We start from the raw sequence: 20,353 nt of genomic DNA on the forward strand, positions 1-20,353 counted from the left end.
GGAATAGAGGGATACGGTCCCCGGAAGTGCCGAAGGTTTTAGTTTAGGCAGGCTTGGAGGGCCGAATGGCCTGTTCCTGTGCTGTACTGTTCTTTGTTCTTTTTAAATGTTGATGTTCAGAGAGGTGTGCTCGTACCAGGAATGCTGAAAGTTAGCAAACAGGTACAACAAGCAATTAGGAAGGCAAATGGCATGTTGTGCTTTCTAGCAAGGGGATTAGAGTACAGGAATAGGAAGTTTGCTATAATTGCACAGGGTTTTGGTGAGACCACACCTGGAGTACTGTGCAGTTTTGGTCTCCATATTTAGGGAAGGATATACTTGCATTTGAAGCGGTACAGTGAAGGTTCACTAGATTGGTCCCTGGATTGAGAGGGTTGTCCTATGATGAGAGGCTGAGTGAATTGGGCCTATATTCCCTGGTGTTTAGAAGATTGAGAGGCGATCTCATTGAAACATACAAGATTATAAAGGGGCTTGATAGAGTAGCCGCTGAGAAACTGTTTCCGCTGGTCGAGGAATCCAGAACAAGAGGGCACAGTCTCAGGACAAGGGGCTGATCATTTAGGACTGAGATGAGGAGAAATTACTTCACTCAAAGGATTGTGAATCTTTGGAATTCTGCACCCCAGAGGGTTGTGGATGCTCCATAGTTGAATACATTGAAGGCTGGGATGGACAGATTTTTGGTCTTGCAGAATCGAGAGATATAGCAAGCAGGAGGGAAAGTGGAATTGAAGTCCAAGATCAGTCATGTTCATATTGAATAGTGGAGCAGGCTTGATGGGACTTATGGCCCACTGCTGCTCCTATTTCTTCTGATCTTAGTGGAGACCGTTAACTTTAAAGCAAGAGATATGAACTCCCCAGACCAATTAAAGAATTATGCAACAAGATTTCACATTTAAGACTTTTACTAAAACTTAATTAAAATCAACATTAACTGAACAGTACTTAGGTAGTGATTACATTAAATTACAGAGAAAGGTATTTCCCATTAACTTATTAACACACTTGAAAACCCCACACCACGTTTATATGTTACGCAATATTCTCAGCAAAACGATAGTCTTGCAGTTAAAAGTCCCAAACTCCTCCCAGTTGCACTGGGTTGGATCTTCGTGTCCTTTAAAGCCAATGACTTCTTCGCTCACTTCTTCTGAGCACACGCAACTGGTCTTTTGTTAATAAGACAATCTCCGGTGACCCTGTTGGTTTTTTCTCCTCCACAAACCACAAGCCTTCAAACCAGGTTCAAATCTTAGCAGTCTTTAGCTGTATCAAGTGTTCTGAGAGCAGTTGTTTTCTCTCTGTCTCTCTCCCGAGGCTGTGCAGCTCCTGTTGGTTTCTTCATGCCTTATTTTCTTCCTTACAGCCTACAGACTTAGGAAAGCCTGTTGGATTTATCCAGAATACAAAGTCAATAGTCATTTTCCTTTTACAATATTCAGAGTCCATATGTCTGGCTATATGAAAACCACCTGGGCCTTCCTTTGTTTCCAGATGTTAGTAATTGCAATTCAGATTTGCATTTGAGAGTCCCTGGCTCCCTGTTTACGATTTGAGTGTCTGGGAGAGCGATACGCTTTCAGGTTTTACAAGCTTGCGCTCTGCTTTCAAAAGGGTCTTTGATCTGGGTTCCTTGTTGTCATAGTAACCAAGACCCCTGGAGTGCTTCTGGCCTGACTTGATATGAGGTTACTGCATTAAAGATCACAATTTTTAAAATATGATCCTACTAAAAATTGCAGCATTCACAACAGAAACCATACAAAACTGATGCACAGAGTGGAAAAGGCGTGTTTCTCCCTCACAGGCTTAACCTTTAAGGTATTGCAGTACCGGTTAGAAAAATAGTCTGTTATTTTGAAGCCATCTGACAATGCCTGTAACCAGGATTTTAAAACATCAGATTTTTTACACGTCACTTCAATCTTTCTAAAATTTCTTTTACATTGAAACCATCAAGTAAGTCAGATAACTGTTGATTAAATAGTCATATATATTTAAAAAGCTTTTAAAAGTGTTACGACTGCAGCGGGAGCAATGCACTGTCAATTCAGGCCCGTTACTCCACAGGTCGCAGCATATTAAGCTTTCACACCCAATCAGAAAAACAGCCAAATTAAACACGCTAGTGACCCAGAATGAAACAGACCAAACCAGGTATCTTTAGACAACAAGTTAACTATTTATTAAAAAATCTAAATCTTAAACACTATTAAGATAAACTTATGTCTCAAGCCCATTATAAAACTTATTTTAATGTAACTCCCCATTCACACACACACTCACACACACACACTCACAGTTAACCGGTTTTAAAAGTGGAGATTTTCAAACTAGCTGTCTCTTAGGAATAAATAAAATAAGAAAGTCTTTGCATGTTACATTCCTGCTGGATGAGGTCTTCTAATGTGGAAATAGTCAAAGGTCACTGGAATTCTTCATCCGGATTTGATGAAAATAGTCCTTCAGAAGATAGGCATTCAACTCTTCGGCTGCAACAAGCAATTAAACAGTTCTTTGAACGATGAGCACAGCAATTCAAACGGTGTCTTGAAAAAGAAGGCTTTTCTTCTTTACTCAGGGAATTAACTTGGCTTGTAGCTTCTTGTAGAATTTTCTGCTGAGAGGAAATAGACAGCTTTCTTTCTCTTCAGTTCACCTCGCTGGAAAGTCTCTCAGAACTAACTAGTTTCTGTCAGTTCCACACAGTCAAGTGAACACATTGCACCATGTGACTTCTCTCTCCTGCTGTTGCCCAGGGTAACAGAAAATGCAGCTGTGGCACATTGTCTCTCCAGAATGTTCTCTCCCTTAAAGGTGCACTGTTTTTAACAAACTCTTAAAGGCGCACACACTGTTTTTAATCTGAGGAGAAAAAATAATTACAGGTCCATGGCAAAAGTCACTTCAATCTTGTTAGAGTCTTTTTCATTGAAACAAAAGCCAGGTAAATATTGATAAATCATAATCATTTAAAGATCTTTTAAGTCACTTCAATCTTGTTTTTAAAAAAGTCAGGCAAATAAAATCCATTTAAGAAGTCTGATAAGCTATGCTAAAAAGTTACATACCAGCAATAAATAGAAATCAACATTTAAAATGTCTGCACTCACCTATAAAAGTTCCCTCCAGCTGCTGCTCATGCCTCCTGGAATCGGGGAGCTGCTGAACACAAAAGAAAAAACCCTCCCTGAGCAGGCTCTGTGCCTGATAATACCAGCTGTAAACAAACCCACGTAAAACTCAGCATTAGTTCCAAATTAATGAACCACGGGTCCCTGCCACTTTAAAAAGCAGGTTGGCAGGACCCATCAGTGGAGGCTACTCTGGAGCGTAATTTCACGTATCACAACTTCCAGTTTTCGACACAAGCGTGCACATGTGTGCAGTCAGCAGTTGCAGTGCTGTTGTGACTCTCAATAGTGTTCGCCACTATTGGGAACGCAAAGTCCAACCCTCTGTTTCTCTTTCCAAAGATGCTGTCTGACCTACTAAGTATTTCCAGCATTTTCTGGTTTTCTTTCAAATGTAATTCTATGCGGCTCTAAAGTAAATAGAACAAGGTTCTTGAGTCTATCTAAGAAACTGAGCTGCTTTAAGCTAGGAATCATTCTTCTAGCTCGTCTCTAGACCTTTTTCCAAGGCTACTATATCACCCGTTATGTGTGGGGACCAAGCTATGCACAGCACTCCAAATGCAGTCTGACCGGCGACCTGCACAGTGTATTAGCCCTTGCATTACGAACCTGTTGTCAAAACATCTCAGAAACTTTCTTTAAAACTAGCATAAGAGGTGAAGGACTGTGTAAGTGTGGCACATGATTGTGCTCAATGGTTAACTTGAAATTGAGTATTCCTAAGTATAATCAAGTGCTAAATGAGCTAATTGATTTAATTGTAAGCAAAATTCCTTCCCAGTGCCTCTCATAATGGAGATATTAATGTTCATGTAGTGAAGTGATTTTGAAATTGTGTATGGTAATGTTCCTTCAGTGGCTTAAAGGAGAAATTACTGTGGAGACAGGGTTGATATTGAAGCATGCAGATTGATGGTCTTAAATTCCTTGTGTATGTTGAGCAAACTGATCTTTGCAGAGAAGGTAATAAGGTGGTGCAGTTATATCCTTCGGTTAGGCAGTAAAAAAAAAATTCCTTATGCCTACTTCTGACTGTTCATTGCTGCTACATATGTTGATGTCAGGTGAGGACAGGATCATAGGAAATAGGAGCAGGAGTAGGCCATTCGGCCCGTTGAGCTTGCTCTGCCACTCAAACAGATCATGGCTGATCATCTACCGCTATGCCATTTTTCCTCACTATTCCCTTGATGTCGTTAGTATCCAGAAATCTATTGATTCCTGTCTTGAACATGCTCAACGATTGAGCTTGCTCAGCCCTCTGGAGTAGAGAATTCCACAGATTCACCACCCTCTGAGCAAAGAGATTCCTCTTCATCTCAGTCTTAAATGGCCTACCCCTTATTAGACTGTGTCCCCATGTTTTAGACTCAACAGCCAGAGGAAACATCCTATCTACATTCACCCTGTCACGCCCGGTAAGAATTTTGTAAGTTTCAATGAGATCACCTCTCATTCTTCGAAACTCGAGAGAGTACAGGCCCAGTTTCTGCAATCTGTCCTCATAAGACAATCCCATCATCCCAGAGATTAGTCTGGTGAACCTCCGTTGCACTGCCTCTATGGCAAGTATATCTTTCCTTAGATAAGGAGACCAAAACTGTACACAATACTCCAGGTGCGGTCTCACCAATGCTTTATAGAATTGAAGCAATACATCTTTACTCCCGTACTCAAATTTCCTTGCAATGAAGGCCAACAAACCATTGCCGCCTTAATTTTTTGCTGCACCTGTATACTAGCTTTTAGTGACTCATGAACAAGGACTCTTTGGACATCAACACTTCCCAACTTCTCACCATTTCAGAAATTCTCTGCCTTTTTGTTTTTTCTACCAAAGTGGATGACTTCACACTTATTCACATTATATTCCATCTGCCATGTTCTTGTCCATTCACTTAGCCTGTCTGAATCCCCTTGAAGCCTCCTTACTTCCTCCTCACAACTCACATTCCCTCCTAGTTTTGTCATCTGCAAATTTGGAAATATTGCAATTGGTCCCCATATCCAAGTCATTTATATAGATTGTAAACAGCTGTGGCTCAAGCAGTGATTTTTCTGGTACCTTGCTAGTAACAGCCTGCCATCCTGAGAATGACCATTTATTCTGACTCCCAGACTAGGAGGCGGGTTTGAGCTTTATGATGCCTCCCCCAGTTGAATAGGCTGTTGGCGTTCATTGTCTTGGCACACATGAAAAGTTACTGCTTGCAATTCTGGAGCTGTACTCTATCATGAATCCTCTACCTTCAGGGGCGAAAATAGGAGGTGGGTGGGGGAGGGAATAAAGGATTGTGTATGTGGCATTGATTTTCGGCCTTCAGTCTATGTTCCTGTCAGTCAACCAGGATGAAGAGCATCAATCGGAGGAATATTTGTGAAATTGATTTTTCCCTTAGGCAACTGAACTCCCTCATAATGGCTCTTAATAGAATTCTTTTTACTTTTTAGTTTGTAGTTTATTGTATCTGTAACCAGTAGTTCAGAAATAAAAAGTTCGGCTTGCAGATTCTTAATTGTTTTAATAATCTTCCATCTTGAACTGAGAACCAGGAGTCTTTTGCAGTGAGCTCTGTTCGTGTAGCTAGCTTATAGGTTTCATTTTTCTAAGCTTCCCAATCCTTCTAGTGATCTAGACTCTGAACCAGAACATGCATGAACACTTCTGCAAAAATTTGAAGCATCTGTAAGAAGCACATGAATGGAGATTTGAATTGAGCTCTTTAAGTCATCTCATTTGAATTCAGTTCTGTAAAACCAGTTGAAATTTTCCTCTTGGCCAAACCTATGTTATCAACTAAATCAAGATCCAAAAAGCAATGAGATATGTTTGTAGTTACCCTGCTAACTTCATATTTTGTTATGCAATTGTCTTCATTGTTAAAAAGTAAATAACAGGAATAAGCATTTGATGTGTTGTAAATATTGACCTGTATGATTTTCTTAACAGTATTGTAGATTCACAGGGGGTGGGAGGAGCTACAATTCTATCTTCCAATCGCTATTAAGATCATAGAACGACTGTATTTATGCTGACGCCAACACCTTCCCCCCCCGCCACCCCCCACCACTTCACCTTTCTCTGTATACTTGTGGCACATCTTTCTCTGGCTGAATGGAAGGTAGGTGGTACCTACTCAAGCGTCCAACCATGTTATTTATTTAGCTGTTGGAAAGTGCACAATAGCACTCAGCAGTCGGGGATGACTCGACCTCTGATTCTTCCCCCTCCCCAAGTACACATCCAATGTTACTCCGAGAAAACTACTTTCTTTGCTCATTAGCTGCTCTTAAGTTCAGACAAAATATAGAACTCGCCATTTAGGGAACTGAAAGTGCAACTTTTCTCCTGTCACTTGCAAGTGCTGTTTGTTAGTACAACAATGAGGTACATCATCAGGTGGCAGTCACTGTCATGAATACTGGACATTTTGCAGTATTGGAAGACAGCTGACACCTGTGAAACTGTACTCCAGTGAAGAAATTAGGGCCTTGGGGAAGAGAAGAGGCAAAAATGCACAGGATAGTAGTACAGGACAGAAAGTGCATGCTAATGGTGAGTTTTGTCTACCAGCCATGCATGTGGTGAATGTGCTGGTGTGCATTAGTAAACATATGACCAAATGAAATTGACAGGCAGGAAAGAGCAGCTGGTCCAATGAGCCTGCCTCACGCCATGATGGCTGGAGTGTCATGGCTAAACACTCCCCTGCCCCCAAAAAACAGACATATAATAATAATCTGGGGAAAAATACTTCGACCCCCTCAGATGATTGAAACAAATCCTGGAGATCACATGGACACATAGATCACATTTTGCATCAAATTTACGATGTCTCTTCATAAATGCACCTTCAACTTAGGGAAAAATTTACTACAATTCTGCTATAAATAATGCAATATTTATTTTTAATTTTTGGTTTTTTTTTAACATCTCTACTGTGAGCCATCTTCTTTAGGGTGCAGTACCTCAGTAACTGTATATCAGCTCAAACAGTGGATGCCAGCAGTCTATTTCCCCAGGATCACACCACAGCCTAGCCAATCCTATCCTCGCCTAATGTGTACGTATACACACTTTTCAGCAGGAGTCACTAAAAGCAATCGTGATTGGGAATACTGGCTGAATGTTTTATTCACTCTCCCCAATGCAGGGATGTTGAGGCCAGTTGAAGTTTGCTCTTTGCTGACAACCATTAACTGAGGACAGACCTGGGTAACTTGCTGCTCTTTATAGGGGAAAGTCTTTGCTCGAGTCGCTCTGAACAGGCTCCAGAAGCTGGCCGAGCGCGTCTACCCTGAGGCACAGTGTGGCTTTCGTGCAGAGAGATCGACTATTGACATGCTGTTCTCCCTTCGTCAGATACAGGAGAAATGCCGTGAACAACAGATGCCCCTCTACATTGCTTTCATTGATCTCACCAAAGCCTTTGACCTCGTCAGCAGACGTGGTCTCTTCAGACTACTAGAAAAGATCGGATGTCCACCAAAGCTACTAAGTATCATCACCTCATTCCATGACAATATGAAAGGCACAATTCAACATGGTGGCTCCTCATCAGAGCCCTTTCCTATCCTGAGTGGTGTGAAACAGGGCTGTGTTCTCGCACCCACACTTTTTGGGATTTTCTTCTCCCTGCTGCTTTCACATGCGTTCAAATCCTCTGAAGAAGGAATTTTCCTCCACACAAGATCAGGGGGCAGGTTGTTCAACCTTGCCCGTCTAAGAGCGAAGTCCAAAGTACGGAAAGTCCTCATCAGAGAACTCCTCTTTGCTGACGATGCTGCTTTAACATCTCACACTGAAGAATGCCTGCAGAGTCTCATCGACAGGTTTGCGTCTGCCTGCAATGAATTTGGCCTAACCATCAGCCTCAAGAAAACGAACATCATGGGGCAGGATGTCAGAAATGCTCCATCCATCAATATTGGCGACCACGCTCTGGAAGTGGTTCAAGAGTCCACCTACCTAGGCTCAACTATCACCAGTAACCTGTCTCTAGATGCAGAAATCAACAAGCGCATGGGTAAGGCTTCCACTGCTATGTTCAGACTGGCCAAGAGAGTGTGGGAAAATGGCGCACTGACACGGAACACAAAAGTCCGAGTGTATCAGGCCTGTGTCCTCAGTACCTTGCTCTACGGCAGCGAGGCCTGGACAACGTATGCCAGCCAAGAGCGACGTCTCAATTCATTCCATCTTCGCTGCCTTCGGAGAATACTTGGCATCAGGTGGCAGGACTATATCTCCAACACAGAAGTCCTTGAAGCGGCCAACATCCCCAGCTTATACACACTACTGAGTCAGCGGCGCTTGAGATGGCTTGGCCATGTGAGCCGCATGGAAGATGGCAGGATCCCCAAAGACACATTGTACAGCGAGCTCGCCACTGGTATCAGACCCACCGGCCGTCCATGTCTCCGTTATAAAGACGTCTGCAAACGCGACATGAAATCGTGTGACATTGATCACAAGTCGTGGGAGTCAGTTGCCAGCATTCGCCAGAGCTGGCGGGCAGCCATAAAGACAGGGCTAAATTGTGGCGAGTCGAAGAGACTTAGTAGTTGGCAGGAAAAAAGACAGAGGTGCAAGGGGAGAGCCAACTGTGCAACAGCCCCAACAAACAAATTTCTCTGCAGCACCTGTGGAAGAGCCTGTCACTCCAGAATTGGCCTTTATAGCCACTCCAGGCGCTGCTTCACAAACCACTGACCACCTCCAGGCGCGTATCCATTGTCTCTCGAGATAAGGAGGCCCAAAAGAAAAAGATAGGTCAGTACCACAACAGATTGTACTGTGTCTTGTTGAACCCCAAAAGAACTTCATTGTAAATCTCACCTGTTGGTTACACATTTCCTGTTTTTACCACTAACAGAGCCAGTACTTGTGAGTTCTCCTGCCATGCTGTCTGAGAGGGGCTCCACAAGGATTCATGACAGTGTGGGAAAAGAATGACAAATACTGTTTGCAAGAGTGCACAGAAAGACAGAAAGACATTTAGCTCCAGAGCATTCAATAGAAAATGCCTATGTGCCCATACTCACATGATTAGATTAGATTAGATTAGAGTAGTAGGGGCGTGGAACGCCCTGCCTGCAACAGTAGTAGACTCGCCAACTTTAAGGGCATTTAAGTGGTCATTGGATAGACATATGGATGTAAATGGAATAGTGTAGGTCAGATGATCGGCGCAACATCGAGGGCCGAAGGGCCTGTACTGCGCTGTAATATTCTAATTCTAATTCTAATTAGATTAGAGATACAGCACTGAAACAGGCCCTTCGGCCCACCTAGTCTGTGCCGAACATCAACCACCCATTTATACTAACCCTACACTAATCCCATATTCCTACCAAACATCCCCACCTGTCCCTATATTTCCCTACCACCTACCTATACTAGTGACAATTTATAATGGCCAATTTACCTATCAACCTGCAAGTCTTTTGGCTTGTGGGAGGAAACCGGAGCACCCGGAGAAAACCCACGCAGACACAGGGAGAACTTGCAAACTCCACACAGGCAGTACCCGGAATCGAACCCGGGTCCCTGGAGCTGTGAGGCTGCGGTGCTAACCACTGCGCCACTGTGCCGCCCTAATGATCTAATTACCTGAACTGCAGTCGGATGGCTTAGTGAGAAAGTACACTAGATTGTGTAGAATTGGGCCACGTAGAGGAGGAAGGTTCTGGGTTTGATCCCTTTTCTTGCTGATTTCTGATCTCTAATGGGCCATTTTAGGTTTATTACAATTAGCCTTAGTGGTCCTAAATTTGCAGTCTGATGATCACTGCTGAAACATTTGTACATTTTGATGCTGAATGTGAATGGGAATGGGATTGGAATTGGGCCCCTGGCATTTTATAGCCTGCTCACGTCTGCTGTCTAGGTTCAAATGCATTTTGTTTTTAAAAATGCCTGCTTAGTTTCTACTGACATCCATTGAACTATACTACAGTTTGAATTGCTGCCATATTGAATGGAATTCCTTTGCTAGACTCGCTTCAGTACTTTGTCCATTGTCTCTATAATCCTCAATCTATTAGTCACAAATTTATTATTTTTCTATCCAGGCCTCTTTCCACTCAGGTAGCTGTTGATGTATAATAAAGACCTTCATTAAATTACTGTTAATCCAAAATCTCTTACTGGAGTATTGCATTTGTGAAGACAGTAAAATTGAAATTTTTTTAAAGTTAATTAATTAACAGCTTACATTAGTTGACAGCCAGCTGTCTGTGTGCTCAGTGTTGTTCTCATTTCTCAATTTGGCTTCAACTACAGAAGTACACAGACGTATTTTGTCGAACCACATATAAAGCCCGCAGTTTCCTCCAAGAAGATTTGCTGATGTGGAGGATACCTGTATGGTTTGGAAGTCTAGCGTAGCATGTTTTGCTGCAACTGTTCAGTTCAATAAAATAACAGCTTGTACTTACATTGTGCCTTTAACGAAAAACAATGTCCCAAGTTGCTTCACAATTGCATAATCCAGGCTCCAAGCCAGAAGTTTAGTGTAAGAGATGGGTTTTAAGGAGGGTCTTGTTTGATTAGTGCCAACACACTTGGAAGCTCTGCCTTTGAGAGGACTGCCACATTTGTGATTTTGTCCTGCTAGGATATACCCATAATGCGCCGCAAACAGCGAAGATTGAAATTATTGAGCTTCTTTTCTTGGTCGCTGTAAGTTGCCCATGCTTCATCGCCATGCAGCAAGGTGCTGAGAACACAGGCCTTATAAAGCATCAGCTTGGTCCTAAAGGTCAGCTTAGTGTTAGCCCATGCGCGTTTTGTGAGTTGGTCAAAGGTGATAGCTGCTTTCCCTATGCGTGTGTCAAGCTCTGCATCAGGGGACAGATTGTTGGTCACTGTGGGCCCAAGGTAGCAGGATTTGCTAACCACTTACAGTTTGGTGTAATTTTGTGTGATCAGGGGTGGAGATGCAACACCTTGTGCCATGACCATGGTTTTCTCGAAGCGTATAGTCAAGGAGAACATATTACAGGCATGGGAGAGACAGTCCAAGAGTCTTTGTAGCTGAGTTTCCGTGTGAGCGACTAGCGCAGCATCATCAGTGTAGAGGAGTTCTCTGATCAGGACGCAATGTGTTTTTGTCTTCGTTTTCAGCCTTGATAGATTGTAGAGCTTGTCGTCTGACCTAGTGTGCAAGTAGACTCCTTCCATATCTGCAGGGAAGGCGAAGGTCAGCAGCACGGAGAAGAAGATGCCAAACAGAGTAGGGGCTAGGACACAACCCTGTTTCACTCCATTCTTCACTCCGAAACGTCAGAAGTGGAGCCATCAAACTGTACAGTGCAGTGCATGTTGTCATGGAAGGAGCAGGTGAGACTGAGGAGCTTTGGTTGACAGCCAATTTTTCCCGAAATCTTATAGAGCCCTGCTCAGCTGACAGTGTTTAATTTTTTATTGAGATCTACAAAAGTAAGGTAAAGGGGTATACTATGTTCCCTACACTTCTCTTGTAGTTGGCGTATGGAGAAGATCATATTCATAGTAGATCTGCCGGCACGGAAACACTGTGCTTCAGTGTACACTCAGTCTGCAAGTAAATGGAGTCTTTTAAGTATGACCCTAGCAAAGGCCTTCTCCGTGATGCTAAGGAGTGAGATGCCCCTGTAGTTGTTGCAGACTCCTCTGCCGCCTTTGTTTTTGTACAGTCTGTTGATTTTGGCTTCTATATCTCCTCTGGAACAGAGCCTACTTTCCAGCAGAGAAGGAGAAGGTCACAAAGGTGTGGCAATAGATGGGACTTACCATGCTTGAGCAGATCAGCTGGGATTCCATTCGCTTAGGTGGTCTATGGCCTTCTCGAGCTCCAGTGATGAGGGTTCTTCATCTAACTCATTCATGACAGGAAGTAGATATCTGACTCACAGGAGTACAGTTCACGGTAGTGTTCAGCTCAGCGGGACATCTGTTTACTTCTGTTGGTGTGTACTTCACAATTTGACGACTTCAGGGGAGCAACTTTGGTGATAGCAGGGTCAAGCGCCATCATGATCCCTTTGTACATACCTCGTAGATTTCCTTTGCTGCACGCAGTTTGGATTTTCTGACATAAGCTGATCCAGTGTTTTGTTTGCACAGTATCTCCCTCTCCTTTGCACAGTTGTCTTGGCTGCTTTCAGGTCGTGCAGTGTCTTAGCTGTTAGGTTTATGTTGTGCATCATGTTGGCTTTGTTTTTTGCATCAATGACAGATAACATCTCAGCTGAGTAGGTCTCAAGCCAGCCCTTCTTGTGGGTTCCACCTTTACCAAATGATGCTTCTGCTGCTTCATAGATGATTGAGTTTAGTGACTTCCAAGTTTCATCGATGCCAGCATTGGTGCTTCCCATTAAGGCTTTGGTGGATAGCAAGAGTTTTAGCGACAGTGCGAAGCGCTGGGATTTGGCATCATTGCTTATGCAAGGGATGTTGGTGCGTGCAGGGCCGTCATGTCTAGTGCTGTGGAATTTTTGGGGGTGCACCTTCACTCTGCTGCTGATAAGAGAGTGGTCGGTGTCGTAATCTGCGCTACGGTAGGTGTGGGTGTAAAGAACACTGGGCAAATCATGCCTTCTAGTTGTTGCCACTATTCTGACCTTGGATAACACCTTGATACCTTCCGGCAGTGTCTATCCTGGAAGAAGGGGTTGGTGCTGAAGCATTTATTCAGCGCACAAAGCTCAAGAAGGCGTTGTCCGTTATCATTGATCGTTAACCCCATGACAACCGAGGCACATGAATCATTGTCTTCCCCAACTCGTACATTGAAGTCACCCAGGATGAATAGCCTCTCGCCATTTGGGATGTGCCTCAGAACGTCACCTAGGGAGTCATAGAAATGTTCTTTATCAGAGTTGGTGTTTATCTTTATCAGAGTTGGTGCGTGGACGTATATGATGTTGACTGTGCCTCTGTCAGATGACTCCGGTGCTCCGAAGTTGCTACTGGTGGCTCAATTGACTGTTAGCTGGAGGCTCACTGCGAAGCCTACTCCATGCTCTCTGCGATCTTCACTGTTTCCATGCCAGTAGAAGGTGTAATTAGCCTCTCAGATAGAGCTTGTGTCGGCTAATCTGGTTTCTTGTAGAGTGACAATGTCGACGTCATGCTTGTGGGATTATGGGATTGATGGTACGGCCATGAATAACCGTGTGTGGGGATTGGTGGAGGGCGGGGTGCGGGCAGGAGAATGCATGAGGCGAAAGTGAAGAATGTTTGGGTGGGTGGCTAGTTATGGGACTGGAGACAATTAGAGGTGAAAGAGTGAGGTCATGAAGATTTTAAAAATGAGGATGAAGATTTTAAATTGGAGGCATTAGGGGATTAGTGAGGACAGGGGTAATGGTGAACGTGATGGTGCGCATTTGATGGGAAAGAAGAATTTTGTATGACTTGAAATTTCAAATTTGTAACTGCCTAACCTTTGGGATCTATTTACCATGATTCCTCCATAGCTGTCAATTTACTCAAGTACTCCGTAACCTTGTCCTTAGCAAAACCTTTTACTGTCTCGCATCCCCTTGGTATGGATCCCTTCTTCATCACTCAAGTCCAAAGGACATAGACTTCAACTTATCTGGCATACGATTGGCTTTGCCATCCATCACTAGATCTAGCTGGACTATGTAAAGCTCTACTGCGGCTCATTCTTCTTTGCTCCCATGCTAGGTGATATGGTAAATGGTTTTCTCTCTGCTGGAACTCCCATTCAAAAAGCACCATCACCATGCCCTTCTCTAAAAAAAAATCCTCGACCCCTCTGTCCTTGCGAAGTATTGCCCCATCTCCAAAGTATGTTTCCTCTCCAAAGTGCTTGAACATGCTGTCACTTCCTAAATTTGTTCCCAGCTTTCCAATCAGGTTTCTTCCCTGCCACAGTACTAAAATGGTCCTAATCAAAGTCACTAATGTTTTCTCTGCATGACTGTGGTACATTATTCCCTCAACTGCTTGCAGCCTTTGATGCAGTCAACAATAACAACAACTTAAATTTATATAGCACCCTTAACATGGTAAAATGCCCCAAGGTGCTTCACAAGAGCAGTTTCAAACAAACATTGACACCTTGCCACATAAGGAGATATTAGGGCAGATGACCAAAAGCTTCGTCAGAGGTAAGTTTTAAGGAGCATCTTAAAGGAGGACAATGAGGCAGAGGGGTTTAGGAAGGGAATTCCAGAGTTTAGAGCCTCGCTTGCTGAAGACACAGCTGGCAGTGGTGGAGTGATTAAAATCGGGGATGTGCAAAAAGCCAGAATTGGAGGAGCGCAGGTATGTCGGAGGATTGTAGGGCTGGAGAAAGTTACAGAGTTAGGGAAGACAGCACCTCTGACAGTGCAGCACTCCCTCAGTACTGCACTGGAGTGTCAGCCTGGATATTTGTGCTCAAGTCTCTGGACTGAGACTTGAACCGTCTGACTCAAAGCCCAGCTGAGCCACAACGGACACTGACCAGGAGTCAATGGTTTCAGCAGTGGAGGGGAGAAATTCCTTTTTCATGTGTTTGGCTCTTGTTTTTTGCTTCCTGAATTGGGTGTTAAATGCTGGATTTGTCCCAAGTAAAACAGAGGTGTTGTAAACCTCCAATAAAATTCTTGCTTGAATTTGTTTCATATGTGTCTTAAATCCTTTAAATACATGCTTTAAAAGTGTTTGCACAGACAAATTTCCATTCCATCAGCTGGAAATACTGTTGAAATTTTCCTTTTACTTTTCAACATGTTTTGTTTGTGCCTAATCAGACACCACACAACATTTTTTGTTAAATGGCTGTCTGCAAAGCAGCCAGTACAGAAATACAGGCGTGTCAGTCACTGCACAACAACAAATTGTTTGTGATTGACAGATCATAATCTGTTGGAGGTACTAACTATTTAAAGGAAACATATGTTGCAAACTTGAAAAATGTATATTATCTTCAGCTGTCTGGAGGGTTTTTTAAAAGCTATGTATAGTGTTATAACATGTTGAGCCTGTTGCAGCTGCTTCAAACAAGGTGATACATAGCTTTGAGAGAACATGTGGATACACTTCTGTAAGCATTTTTAAAATGTGGTGTGATGAAGTCACAGGAATGGGCCTCTGTTTTAATTTAAAATGATACAAGAGCATGTGTGTGTAGGTTAATTTGCCACTTTTATAAATAGTGAAAGAACAGACAATATTTCAATCTAAGAGGTAAAAATAATCCTGTCTCTAAAGGATCAGTTCATTGCCAAAACCCAGTTTCATTGACATTTAATTGTTGCAGGGAAACATGTTCTAAAATTATATGTTTGTATCTCATCAGGTCTATGAATGTTTTTTACCGGGGCTTTGACCAGTTTGCGTTTGTGCCAGCAATGCACACGTCAAAGATATGACTCAAGAGTCAGATTGCTGAGGAAGTGGGTAGTAGGTCATGGAAAAGCTACAGGATGCGTCATCAGATTCTAAGGAGGAGGGGGATGATTGGGTGGATTCAAAGACCACAGAATATGAAACTCTGGGACCAGTTACTGAAATAGCTTCCAGTAGTCAAAAAGGTAATCAATTAATGTGTGTTGCATTTAAAAAAACAAGTATTATAGCTATTGTATCATTTATACGTATTGCTGTAGCTTTGTAAGTAGCTTTTGCTTGCTAGTTATCTGAATACCTTAGGGAATCTTACATAAATCATTTAGATAAGACTGAGTATAGTACAGTTTTCTTGCAGTTTAGAATATTTGTTCTTTGATACTGCCTGTCCTAGGAATATGGTATTTATTGTCCTGTTTATATGTAACTATCTATCTAAGAAAATGGAAGCGCATTCGCTTTATTGATAACTACTAATTTTGCAGGTAAATTTCCTGCCATTTCGATTTTGGTGTTTTTATATTGAGATTGATCTGACAAAAATAAGTTTTGTGGTTATAAAATTTTTTGAATGATAACACCAAAAGGAATTCATGGGGTAAAAAATAAGAAATGCTGGAAATACTCAGCAGGTCTGGCAGCATCTGTGGAGAGAGAAGCAGAGTTAACACTTCAGGTCAGTGAACCTTCTTCAGAACTGGCAAATATTAGAAATGTGAAAGGGTATAAGCAAGTAAAGCAGGGGTGCAGCAAGAGATAACAAAGGAGAAGGTGTAGATAGGACAAAGTCACAGAATAGCTGACCAGAAGGTCATGGAGCAAAGGCAAATAATATGTTAATAGTGTATTGAAAGACAAAGCATTAGTACAGATAGGGTGCTAACGGACTGAAAATTGAACAGCCGCAAGTACAAACATGAAAATAAAACAGTGGGTAAGCAAACTGAACAAACTAAGATGAAATAAAATAAACACAAAAAAAAATTAAAAAAGAAAAAAATAACTAAAAATAAAAGTAAAATGGGGGGCCCGTCATGCTCTGAAGTTATATTATGCCTAATCGGTAAATGAGATGCTGTTCCTCGAGCTTGCGTTGATGTTCGTGGGGCATTGAGTTAACATTCTTACTTCACTTTTGGAATTTGGATTAAAATATAACCCATGTTAATTGGTACCAAACTGCAGATTGGGCAGTGTCAGAGCTGTTTCTTGGTAGAGCAGAATATTGATATAATGTGGCAAAATTGCATGCCTCACATGGAAAAGGTCAAAGATGGTAGCAGGCAAGTAGAAAAATTCCAACTGGTAGTTTCCTGATGGCTCAAATGTCAAATTTCCACCTTAGTGTTGTAAATACCCAAAAATGGTCTAGGTTCAATTTCTGGTTTTGGCTCAGTTAACTAACTTCATCCAGGATCGTAGTTGCCACAACACTTTGTGAAGAGGAAAATCAGCCAGAGCTTCTTCTGATGGCCACTGGATTGCAACTGGAAGTCTGCATGTGTGGATGCTGAGTGAATATAAGATTGGGAACAGCTGTGATGTTCTCAGTAATTGGATAACTTTCTGGCGCTCACTGACAAGGCTAGTAGAAGTGCAAAGGCTGCTCGAATGAAGTACTGTGAATCTGTACTCCAGTGAGGAGAGAAAATGGTTGCTGGACAGAGTAGACAGAGGCTATTCTACCTGGCCTGGGAATGCTTGCTTATGACATAAGGTGCCAAAAGTTGTAAAGAAAGGAGGAGATGGTGGTGTAGCGGTAATGACACTGAACTAGTAATCCAGAGGCCCAGGCGAATCCCCTGAAGACATGGGCCAGAATTTTACCCTGCCCCAGCGGGTCGGATGGTGGCGTGGGGGTGGCGTAAAATTAAGCGGCAGGCTCTGGGAGGCCTACCCGCCCTGATTCTGCCTCCGAACAAGTTTATGGCGGTCAGGCGGGGGGTGGGAAACGGCCCGCCCGCCCGAGGCCAATCAAGACCTTTAAGTGGCCACTTAAGGGCCCTCGCCCGCCTCCACGGGTATTTAACCCGTGACACGTGGGTGTGCTGGGGACATGAAAGGCCACCTACCGATAGCTGCCAGTCTTTCCGCACCCCGGGGTGGGAGGGGGGTGGGGGGTGCATGGCAGTCGGGCACAGGGTGCCCGATTGAGGGCCAACCCGCCTCCCAACCCACCGCCGGGACCAGACACACCCCCCCTCCCCACAAAGGACCACTTCAGCCTCACCAGGAATGGACCGATCCCACTGGTGAGGCATGCCCCTACTTATCTTCCCTCCTCAATCCATGGTGTCGCCTGGGCTGCCAGTGGTGCTGCTGGGACTAAGAGCTGCTGGCCCGCTGATTGGCCGGCAGCTCACTGAGGCGGGATCTCCTCCCACAGGTGGGTGGAAGTCCTGCTCGGGACAATTAAAGGACAATTAGGCGGAAGCGGGTTCACCGCGTACTTTCACGTCGGAGTCCGGCTCCCATCCATCCACCGTAAAATTCTGGCATGGGTTCAAATCCCACCATGGCAGCTGGTGGGAGGTTTGCTGGGAGATTTGCTAGTGCTGTTGGGGGGGCGGGGGCGGGGTTTAAACTAATTTGGCAGGGGGGTGGGATACAGAGTGGCAATACAGTAGGGGGTAATATAGAATAGAGAGTGAGTCTGTCTGGAAGGCTGAGCAAATATAGACCTGGTAAGGCACAAGTGAAAAATGCAAGGTTGGAATGCATCTATTTCAATGCAAGGCATCTTACTAGTAAGGCAGATGAATTGAGGGCGTTGATTAGCAAATGGGATTATGATATTATTGCTATCACAGAGACATGGTTGAGTGAGGGACAGGACTGGCAGCTCAATATTCCAGGGTATAGAATCTTCAGGTGCGACCGGGGAGGGTATAAAAGAGGGGGTGGCATTGCACTGTTGATCAAGGAGTCAGTTACTGCAGTAAGGAGGGATGGTATCTTAGAAAGTTCCTCAAATGAGGTCATTTAGGTAGAACTTAAAAACAAAAAGGGGACAATCACTTGGCTGGGTGTGTACTACAGGCCTCAAAACAGTCAGGAAGAGATAGAGGAGCAGATATGTAGGCAAATCTCAGAGAGGTGTAAAAATAATAGGGTAGTAATAGTAGGGGATTTCAACTTCCCCAGTATTAACTGAGATAGTCTTAGCACAAAAGGCTTAAAGGGGGCGGAATTCTTAAAATGCATACAGGAGAGCTTTTTGAGCCAGTATGTCGAAAGTCTTGCAAGAGAAGTGGCAGTACTGGACCTAATCCTAGGGAATGAAGGCGGTCAAGTGGTAGAAGTGTCAGTGGGAGAGCATTTCGGGGATAGTGACCATAACTCTGTAAAATTTAAGGTAGTTATGGAAAAGGACAAAGATGGACCAGAAATAAAGGTACTGAATTGGGGGAAAGCCAATTTCAATATGATAAAACAGAATCTGGCCAAAGTGGACTGGGAGCAGCTACTTGTAGGAAAGTCTACATCAGACCAGTGGGAGACATTCAAAGAGGAAATTGTGAGAGTTCAGAGCCAACATGTACCCATTAAGGTGAAGGGTAGGACTAACAGGCCCAGGGAACCCTGGATGTCAAGGGATATAGAGGATTGGATCAGGAAAAAAAAGGAGGCTTATGGCAGATCCCAAGCGCTGAAAACATCGGAGGCACTAGAGGAGTATAGAGAGTGTAGGGTGGCACTTAAAAAAGTAATTAGGAGAGCGAAGAGGGGACATGAAAAAACACTGGCAGGCAACATAAAGGAAAATCTTAAGGTGTTTTATAAATATATTAAAGGTAAGAGGATAACCAGGGAAAGAGTAGGGTCCATTAGGGACCAACGTGGCAATCTTTGTGTGGAGCCGGAGGACATAGATGAGGTTTTAAGTGATTACTTTTCATTAGTGTTCATTATGGAGAAGGACGTTGTAGGTGTAGAGATCAGGGAGGGAGATTGTGATATACTTGAACATATTAGCATTCAAAGGGAGGAAGTATTAGCTGTTTTAGCAAGCTTAAAAGTGGATAAATCCTCAGGCCCAGATGAGATGTATCCCAGGCTGATATGTGAGGTAAGGGAGGAGACAGAAGGGGTTCTGACACAAATTTTCAAATCCTCTCTAGCCACAGGAGAGCTACCAGAGGACAGCGAATGTGGTACCATTATTCAAGAAGGGTAGCACGGATAAACCAGGTAATTACAGGCCAGGGAGTCTAACATCAGTGGTTGGGAAAATATTGGAAAAAATTCTGAGGGACAGGATTAATCTCCACTTGGAGAGGCAGGAATTAATCAAGGATAGTCAGCATGGCTTTGTCAGGGGGAGATCGTGTCTAACTAACTTGATTGAATTTTTCGAGGAGGTGACTAGATGTGTAGATGAGGGTAACACAGTTAATGTAGTCTACATGGACTTCAGTAAGGCTTTTGATAAGGTCCCACATGGGAGATTGGTTAAGAAGGTAAGAGCCCATGGGATCCAGGGCAATTTGGCAAATTGGATCCAAAATTGGCTTAGTGGCAGGAGGCAGAGGGTGATGGTGGAGGGCTGTTTTTGCGATTGGAAGCCTGTGACCAGTGGTGTACCACAGGGATTGGTGCTGGGACCCTTGCTGTTTGTAGTGTACATTAATGATTTAGACGTGAATATAGGAGGTATGATCAGTAAGTTCACAGATGACATGAAAATTGGTGGTGTTGTAAATAGTGAGGAGGAAATCCTTAGATTACAGGGAGATATAGATGGGCGGAGCAGTGGCAAATGGAATTTAATCCTGAAAAGTGTGAGGTAAAGCATTTTGGGAGGACTAACAAGGCAAGGGAATATACAATGGATGGTAGGGCCCTAGGAAGTACAGAA

At 43.4% G+C, this 20,353-nt stretch overlaps 1 protein-coding gene and 1 long non-coding RNA gene across 2 annotated transcripts in view; one reads left to right on the forward strand and one right to left on the reverse strand.

Moving 5' to 3' along the window:
- LOC137383826 (peroxisome proliferator-activated receptor delta-like) overlaps positions 1-20,353 on the forward strand; it is a 79,408-nt gene that overhangs the window by 21,208 nt on the left and 37,847 nt on the right. Inside the window, exon 2 of the mRNA XM_068057096.1 lies at positions 15,446-15,680. Coding sequence (XP_067913197.1) covers positions 15,557-15,680 — 124 coding nt within the window. The 5' untranslated portion in view covers positions 15,446-15,556. The remainder of the gene's footprint in view (positions 1-15,445; positions 15,681-20,353) is intronic.
- LOC137383828 (uncharacterized) lies at positions 897-12,285 on the reverse strand. Its single transcript, XR_010977471.1, has 2 exons — positions 11,923-12,285; positions 897-2,874 (listed from the first exon to the last, which is right to left on the reverse strand). It is a non-coding gene; the product is annotated as an uncharacterized lncRNA (long non-coding RNA).

This window comes from Heterodontus francisci, chromosome 25 (assembly GCF_036365525.1).
Source record: "Heterodontus francisci isolate sHetFra1 chromosome 25, sHetFra1.hap1, whole genome shotgun sequence".
In the NCBI taxonomy this organism is placed as follows: Eukaryota; Metazoa; Chordata; class Chondrichthyes; order Heterodontiformes; family Heterodontidae; genus Heterodontus; species Heterodontus francisci.